Here is a 9,597-nt window from a genome sequence, read left to right as displayed (position 1 = left end):
AGGGAGGATTTTGGAAACAGTTAGTGCCCACCAATAAATTTAGTTTCTGTATTTTGATTTGATGATTGAGTTCTTCATGTTTTTGTCTGTCTGTCTGTTGGTTAGTTTTGATAGATAACAGGTTGATTACAATAGTGGATCTTAATTTAGGATTTGTTTGGATTGACATTTTCAACTAGAATCTAGATTTGGAGCTTAAGAGTTCATATAAAAAAAGTTATTGATTGTTTGATAGAATAAAATACCCAGTAATAAATTATTAAAGATGATTTTGTTTTTTTGTGTTTTTTAAAAGAGCAACTTAATTTAACATTTAAAAAAGAGTAAACGACATATTTCCACCAGAGATTTAGCAAAATCCTAAGTTGATACTCTCGGTTGTATTTATTTCAGGTTCTCACCCTTAAACTAACACTGTTAGTCTCTTAGTGATTGTTGAAGGTAATCGAAAATGGTGAATGAGGTCGGCGGGTGAATGTATGAGTTTTATAGAGGAGGTTGTGGGTAGTCAAACGGTGGTCTCAAAAGTGATTTTGGACTTTGGAATCAATCAAAAAAAGCAAAAAACCATTGACTTGGATGCTGCTAACGTGAGCCTCTCTTTGTTAACATAAGCTCTTCTTGGCTAAAGAAAGCGTCAACACACTTTAGCATGCTAACATGTGCCTTGCTACAGTAAAAAATTGGGAATTAGTTAAAATAAAGGAAATGACGTTACTATAAAGATAGAAATCAGTAATAAATAGAATCAGGGATATCAATTTGGGATTTCTCTAAATGGAAATATGTCATTTGCTCTTTTAAAAACTTAACTTGATAATGATAAAAAAATGGGCTCAGACCCAATAATGAGGTTTATTTTGACAGTCCAAAGAGAAGTTAAAGCCCATAAAACCCAAGATAAATAAAGGATGAACCAATATTTCTCAAAAAACATTATGTAATTTCTTAAATTCCAAAAAATCTATTCGAAGATGTTTGAATTTTAAAGAAACGTATAATTTCTTAAATTCTGACTCTTATAATAGTGTCATTAAATCTATCTTCTAAGATCTAATATTATAAATATGGACAAATAAACTAAGAAATAATTTTTATGGAGATTGGATCCTCCCCATTTGAGCTTCTTAGATTATGTATTCCAAATTACTGAAAAATCAGAAGTCCCACTTTATAATTAATGGCTACATTATGTGATTTATGTATTACTCAAAGACGATTAATTGATCGAATTAATGGAACTATTAAATCCTTCTACAAGAGTTCATTCTCTCGATTTGCAAATTAACAAGTGATAGTTTAGAATTGGAAATTAATTTGTTCACTTGTACTTAATGGTTTACGACTAATTAATCAATATTTCGTTATACTAATATTGCCGCCACAATTTTTTTTTTAATTTTTTTTATGAATGGGTGTGTTCAAGTTAGTTTGCGCGCATCTCAACTAATCCTCCGAGACCCTAAAGTGAACAGTTGAGTAAATTCCCTCAGTGGCCGTGCTTAGGGGACTCGAACTTAGGATCTCATGTTGGACCTCTTTACTCTTTTACCATCAAACCAGTTAGTGGTAATTGCAAATTTAGATTTGGTGTATGCTCGATAATTACAATGGGGAACTCAGTGAGAACCATCAATATTGCTCCATAATTTTAATTTCTAAATTAAATATTAGTTACCTAATTAAACAATGATATTTTGAAGCACACAGAAATCCATAACCAAAGAAGGCAGTTTTTTTATAAATGGAAACAACTTCTTCTGGTACATAAATTAATTACCTTAATTCCCCTTGCCAATTAAGGGTGACATAATGGCAGTATCAGTAAGATTAAACCATATGTAAGCATTAATATATACTTACCTGGCAATAAATTCATATACATTGTACCTACTCAGGTTGAGGGCATCATGCATTAAGCCACATATGCATATCCTTAAACTTATTCATCATCAAAAAGTTGAATTTCAAGTTTAAATCCAAAAAACCCAGCTTTAAAAATGGTTAAAATTGTTCACCAGATGCATATAACAAGAGTTGCATGAGCTAAACATTTTAGGTAAGAAATTAAATAAAGATTAACTCACAATTAATTCAATTACTTACCAAAATCTGATATGGTTTATCAGAATTAAATAGTATATGCCCTAAAAGTTTGATTATGGCAAGAGTCACACTAATAAGGTAAGATATTTAAGACTCTTCCATATTAGCAAAACAAAATGCCATATATGGAAGTAAAAAGGAGTGAAATCCAATATTAGAAACAATAAGGAATAAGTCCAACTCATAAATTAAGTCCCTCATTTTGCAAAATTTTCACTATAAAAACCAATCAATATTAGGGTTTTATTCACCAATTTCCAACACACCTCTATTCTCCAAAGCATGGGTCGCAAAAAGATTGAGATGAAGATGGTGAAGGATAGCAGCGCCAGGCAAGTCACCTTCTCGAAGCGCCGAAATGGGCTCTTCAAGAAGGCGAATGAACTTGCTACCCTATGCGCGGCGCAAGTTGCCATCGTTGTTTTCTCGCCGGGGGGCAAGCCATTCTCATTTGGAAACCCTAGCGTAGATGCTGTTACTCAACGCTTTCTAAATCAGGACTACACCATTGAGGTTGATCCCGAGCAAGAGGCGAGAGTTGAGAAACTTAGCGAGGAACTCAATGGTTTACTTAAGCAGCTTCACATTGAGAAGAAGCGAGGAAAGATGCTTGACAAGGCTCTCAAAGAAAGTGGAGCATCAAGAAGCTTATTAAACATCAATGAACTTGGCTTTGATGAGCTCGTGAACCTGAAGGCGAAGTTGGAGGAGCTTCAGAGGAATCTGAAAGGGCGCGTTAATGAGATTGAGGCGTCGTCTTCATTGCTGCTCCTGAAAAAGGTTGCCGATGAAGAAGATGATGATTAAGTTAGGGTTCAAGGCCAAAAAAAGAAACTGTGGAAGTTGTATACCATCTCCCTTTTGTATGAGCTTCAATTAATAAGAATTAGATGGTTAATTTCCCCTTGAATAAGAACCGTCTTTCAATTTTTCTGTCTTCAATATTCTATCAGTAAAATCATATTCATTACATGCAATTACATGACTCTAAGTAGTAGTTTATACATTCACATACTCGGAAATGCACGGTTCACAGTTAGTTCTATTCATTAAAACCTAACTCACCCAACACAAACGACTCTTTTCCTTGATGTTCATCTCCTTTGTCAAATGGAATTTATGGTGACAGATATGATTAGCTTTAATCGGTAACTTCTAAACAATTTTAATTGTATTTACATGTATAGATGTATCAACATATACACGCGCATACACATACGTACATACACGTGCACACGCGCATGCGCATGCGCATGCGTGTAAGAGCATGAACTATGAGCAATTTAATATTTTTCTTTGATTTTGTCAACTATAAGATTACAAGTAAAATATGAAAATTAAATGTAATTTTTTGTTACATTATCTGAATTTAATTAATTATAATTAGATCTTGTTGTGTTTATATGTATAGGTGTATCCACACGCGCATGCATGCATTCATGTTCGAACATACACTACAAAGCAATCTAATAGTTTTCTTGGTCAAATGGAATTCATAGTGATAGACGTGATTAGCTTTAATCGGTAATTTCTAAACAACTGTAATTGTATTTCTATGTATAGATGTATCAACATACACACGCGCATTCACATACGTACATACACATACACATGCGCATGCGTGTAAGAGCATGAACTATTAGCAGTTTAATCTTTTTTTTTTTTTTTTTTTTGTCAAGGATTTTGTTAGTATAAGATTACAAGTACAATATGAAAATTAAATGTAATTTTTTGTTAGATTATCTGAATTTAATTAATTATAATTAGATCTTGTTGTGTTTATATGTATAGGTAGGTATGTATACACACGCGAATGCATGCATTCGTGTTTGAACATACACCCCAAAGCAATATAATAGTTTTCTTGGTTAAACGGAATTCATAGTGACAGATGTGATTAGCTTTAATTGGTAACTTCTAACCAACTCTAATTTTATTTCCATGTATAAATGTATCAACATACACATGCGCATACACATACGTACATACATATGCACATGCATGTAAGAGCATGAACTATTAGCAGTTTAATCTTTTTCTTTGATTTTGTCAAGTACAAGATTACAAGTAAAATATTAAAATTAAATGTAATTTTTTGTTAGATTATCTGAATTTAATTAATTATAATTAGACCTTATTGTGTTTATATGTATAGATGGGTATGTATACACACGCGCATGCATGCATTCACAAAGCAATATAATAGTTTTCTTGGTTAAATGGAATTCATAGTGACAGATGTGATTAGCTTTAATCGGTAACTTCAAAACAACTCTAATTGTATTTCCATGTATATATGTATCAACATACACATGCGCATACACATAAGTACATACACATGCACACGCGCATGCGCATGCGTGTAAGAGCACGAACTATTAGTAGTTTAATCTTTTTCTTTAATTTTGTCAAGGATTTTGTCAAGTATAAGATTACAAGTAAAATATGAAAATTAAATGTAATTTTTTGTTAGATTATCTGAATTTAATTAATTATAATTAGATCTTATTGTGTTTATATGTATAGATGGGTATGCATACACACACGCATGCATGCATACACACACGCATGCATGCATTTGTGTTTGAAATACACCACAAAGCAATCTAATAGTTTTCTTGGTCAAATGGAATTCATAGTGACATATATGATTAGCTTTAATCGGTAACTTCTAAACATCTCTAATTGTATTTACATGTATAGATGTATCAAAATACATATGCGTATACATATATATGTATATATATATAATTTTGTCATGTATAAGATTACAAGTAGAATATGAAAATTTAAATGTAATTTTTTATTGGAGTGTTTGAATACAAGTAGAATATGAAAATTTAAATGTAATTTTTTATTAGAGTGCTTGAATTTGATTAATTATAATTAGATCTTAGTGTGTTTATGTGTATAGATGGGTATGCATAGACACACGTATGCATGCATGCGTGTTCAAACATACACCACAACAATCTAATAGTTTTTTTTGATTTTGTCGAGTCGCAATGTTACATGTTGAACATGAAAATTGAAAATTAATATTGCGTAAAACTCTCCAAACTTAGATTATATATTGCTAAATCTAGTTTTCTTTACATACATGTAAACATGTCATGCTCTCACACACATGTGTGTATATATGCATACACTAAAAACAATTTAAGTATGCACACATGCCCGTAGGGATACATATACATTCAATTGTTTACTCTTATAGGCTTTACATATACATTTGTGTAAGAATACACATTGTTGCAGTGGTACATATACATATGTGCACATATGCACATGTGCCCACATGCATACGTGTACATTAAATTGTCCACTCTTGTAGGCTCTACGTGTGTGTATAAGTATGCACACGTGCCTGCACGTAATACGTATACATTATGCGCTATTTACTCTTTTCTTTTTACTTATACGAGTACAACATTATCAGTCAAATTAGATAGATAAATCTAAATAGATAAATCTAATTGAGTTTACACATAAATGTATAAACATGCAAATTAATATTTTTCTATCATATAATTCGTCAAGGTATAATGTATTAAAGTAGTTCGATATTAGTGAAAAATTCTCCAAACTTTAATTAGATATTGTTAAAACTAATTGTTTTAATTTATACGTATAGATGTTTAAGATGTACATGCATAAATGTCTCTAGACAAAAGAAAAGATTGTCTGGGTATGCCAGGGTTTGTCTGGGCAGTCGATCAATGGTTTCACTTAAGTCAGTTTCCAGTGCAATCGGAGTTTTGGAAATAGTAATTAAGAGTCAGTGGAGAATAATGAGAGTTGAAGATAAGTACTGCTAACATATTGTTTGAGACAGACATGCATAAACCTTGCTATTTCTACTCTTAGTTATACTGTTTTTGTCATGCCCCCTCCCGGGTATCCCTGCCCCATTATATATTTATAACATAATGTAGTACTTTGATCCGGACTTTATATTTGTTATTTATCAATATATTAGGGCATTATATATAGTATTTTATGCAGCCACAGTAATTTGTATAACTACTTTCATTTGTAATTATTCTAAAAAAATATGTCTAAAAGGTGGTTAAGGAACCACCATCTGATATAATCAAAGATAAATACGAATCTAATGTGTAAATTTTGTGTTTGAATTGCATTTATTAGATAACTGTGGTCACTCTTTCATTAGATTATATTCCTTAAATGGATTAATTTCCTAACTACGAAACCTTGTCTTTATATTTTGAAAGTAACGTTATATTTTGATTTCAAGTTTTGTATCTTGTGTGATGCCTTGAAGGTGTTAGTGCATTTTTACAAATTTGTAGTTAAATATAATGAAAAATCGGAGAAAAAACTGAAGTATGAAATCTTAAAGGGAATGTCACGGTAATTTATCAACGTAGTTTACAAAGATATTGATAAGGCATGGTGCATTTGCGTACTTTGAAGCCAGAGAAATATTAAACGAAGATATCTATCGCCATTATATAGAATATTTGGAACTTGATCATTAATTTGATTACAGTGCATGTTTGTGTAAAGTGAATACAAATGCCAAGTGTACGTTTGATTTTGCTCTTGGTAATTATTATGCAACCTTCTCTTCGGTCTCAGGTTTTGTCATGTCATTAGCTTTCCTGGATCTGAATCCATGAATTGCAGTGAAGGAAATTGTTTGCATACTGCTTTTAAAAACTGAACTGAACTGTTTTTTATTAAGAAACATCAATGGATCGACTCGACAACAACATGACATTAAAGGACTCATGACTTAAACTGAAACATAAAATGGAGACACTAAAGATGATGAAAAACATAGAAAGACTGAAATTATAACTATCATGACATGATAGTTATTTAGAACTGCCCTGGCTTGAAACCACCATAGCCATAAGGAAAGGAACTGCTGGATGGACCTGCTTCATCCGGATTGTTTGCCCAAAAAGGGTTTGTTGCTTTGCCGGTATTCGGTGGAGGAGCCATCGAAGAAGATGAGGCCCCCGGAGTTCCACCAGTCTTCTGGCAGATTTCGTTGTACAAGCTCAGGTGCAACTCTTCCAAAGAAGCATGCATTTGATGGAGCTCCTCAACGTTAAGTTCATCAATAGGAGTTTCCCACCACCCCTGAGTTTCTTTCCCATTAGACAACTGCTTCAACTCTTTCCCTCGCTGCTTCTCGGCCTCAAGTTCGCTGAGGAGGTCATTGTGGAGCTGACTCAGGTCATCGATTCTCGCTTTGCGGTGAGCCTCCACCAGGGGGTGAGTTACGTCACCTTCCGGTGGCTGCAGACCCATGAAGCGGTTTGCCACAGCTTCAATCGATGGGTGGCCAAATGAGAATGGCTTACCCGATGGTGAAAACACCACAATTCCAACCTCAGCCCCAGTGAGAGTGACAAGTTCACTTGCCTTCTTGTAGATGCCAGATCTACGTTTTGAGAAAGTAATCAACCTGTCTTCGTCTTTCTCAATCCTCTTCATCTCAATCTTCTGTCTCCCTTTGGTCTTCTTGCCTGCCATTGCCAAAACTTTTTGTTAAATTTGTGTGCTTGGTATGGTCTAGATAGTCATGTATATATAGGAGGAACTACCCAATGAGAATTAAATTGCATTAGAAATAATGGAGTTGTCCTCTTAATTTCTATAATAATTTACATTTTTTTTAATATTGTGCAAATTAAGTATTAATTTTATTTCACAGTTTTTATTTTTCAAATATAGAATTTATTTTGTGTCTTCTTTAAGTCCATGCACCCTCTTATCCATCACCAATCATATCCCCTCAATAGTCAATACTATTGGTCATTCATCTAGGGCTAACTAATCAAACTTCCATGTTAATATACATTACTATTTTTATTTATCTATTTTAATATTATAGGTTTGTCGTGATCGATCAAACGTGTTTTATTAGTTATAGAAAGTTTATTTATCTATTTCACACAATATCTAAGCATGATCGCGATCGATCGGATATGTTAGACTACGTGTTAAGCGCGCAACTAGTTACACTGTATATTTTCTTCTCTGACAATTATCACATGTAAAGATTTAAAACATTTATTAAAAAATTTACCAAAGTAGATTTTAACTAGAAATATGCTTTTGTGTAAGAGAGATGTATTAAAAGCTTCTTAAAAATAAGGCTAGTTTGACAGAGCAAAATTAAAGAAATAATTAGACATAAGATTGAAATATTAGTGCCTAATATTAGTGTAAAAATTATTTTGTATTACTAAATATTGAATTGACCATATCAAAACCACTCATTCTTTATGATAATTACAGAATCAGAAGTAAATTAAGAAGAGATCACCATACATTGCATACTGATGTAATGCATATTGAATCTGTAATAGTTAATTAATTAATTACATTCTAATTCAGTAGTAGAAAATGGTTTTAACTTAAAATTATGGTAATGAATTTGGTCATTTGATAAGCATGTGGTCTCTAGGATTTACCAATATTTAGTTTAAACTCATGTAATTAGGAACCTTGCTTGAACTCATATAATTAACTCCTTTTCTCATAATTGAAACTTCATATAATTAGAATACCTGGTGCCAACATTTTCTTTCATACAGTTTTAATACATTAGCCAGGTTTCAATGCAAAAAAGAGATTTCCAGGAGACATTTAATTGTATTTTCATTGGCAGGGAGCATGTATAGAAAGTTTGATTTGGCAGATACCTTTAAAGGCCAGAGTAATTAAACACTTAATAATTTCTTATTTTGTCATTCATGGACTTGTTAATTACACACTCACTGGAAAAGTGTAATGTGGTTGTATTGTATTGGACTTCTTTCTTATATTTGTGCATAAATTGGCCGAAAAAACCACCATTATACCTATCCGCTTGTGGTCGGATGACAAACTCTTTAGTTATTAGAGTTAGCTATACCTAGATGGTCTTGTGTTTGAGTCGCAGAAAATATACTTACCACACTTGTGTAATTACTTTGATCCATTGTGCTTGTAGAATGAGTGTTACGTAACCACGAGGATTAGACAGACTCCAACAAGAGTCTCGATACCTAACATACTAAAAAAAAAAAAAAAAAAAAATCACCATTATTAGTCCATTTATTTGCATAACCTAATGCCACAATAGAGTGAGTTTGTTAGTGTGTTGGGTCATGGGTATGACTCAAAAAGCCCAATATATTGGATGCGGATTGGGCCTCTCTTCCTAAACATTTAGGACAAAGCCCAATTTCCAGCCCCCATTACCATTACCATGAAGAATGGAATTGGTTGGTCAGGTTCCATTAGAGCATTATGGAGGGGAAGAATGAGAAGCAGAAAGTCCCTCTCCACTAACACATAGTCAATTTATTTTACACCTACGGTTCCATAAATTCTCATGGAGCTACTCCATTAATATCTATGTCTTCACTTTGTCAACCTTCTCAGTGGGTGCTCCCCTAGTCTTTGTCTACCTTCAACAATCTCATAATTTTGTTGTTCATAATCATTTCACTTACTTAGCAATAGACA

General features: G+C 32.8%; 2 protein-coding genes across 2 annotated transcripts; one reads left to right on the top strand and one right to left on the bottom strand.

Annotated features, from left to right (window-relative positions):
• The first annotated feature begins 2,388 nt into the window (after positions 1-2,388).
• On the top strand, positions 2,389-2,913 carry LOC116137946 (agamous-like MADS-box protein AGL29). The gene has a single exon (XM_031423638.1). It carries the CDS (start codon positions 2,389-2,391, stop codon positions 2,911-2,913), a length of 525 nt encoding a protein of 174 aa, XP_031279498.1.
• A 4,038-nt stretch (positions 2,914-6,951) lies between these two features.
• LOC116137945 (agamous-like MADS-box protein AGL62) lies at positions 6,952-7,614 on the bottom strand. Its single transcript, XM_031423637.1, has one exon. It carries the CDS (start codon positions 7,612-7,614, stop codon positions 6,952-6,954), a length of 663 nt encoding a protein of 220 aa, XP_031279497.1.
• Positions 7,615-9,597: the final 1,983 nt, after the last annotated feature.

This window comes from Pistacia vera, unplaced genomic scaffold (genome assembly GCF_008641045.1).
Source record: "Pistacia vera cultivar Batoury unplaced genomic scaffold, PisVer_v2 Contig338, whole genome shotgun sequence".
In the NCBI taxonomy this organism is placed as follows: Eukaryota; Viridiplantae; Streptophyta; class Magnoliopsida; order Sapindales; family Anacardiaceae; genus Pistacia; species Pistacia vera.
The sequence above is the reverse complement of the archived record's forward strand: the minus strand, read 5'-3'. Positions and strand labels throughout refer to the sequence as shown.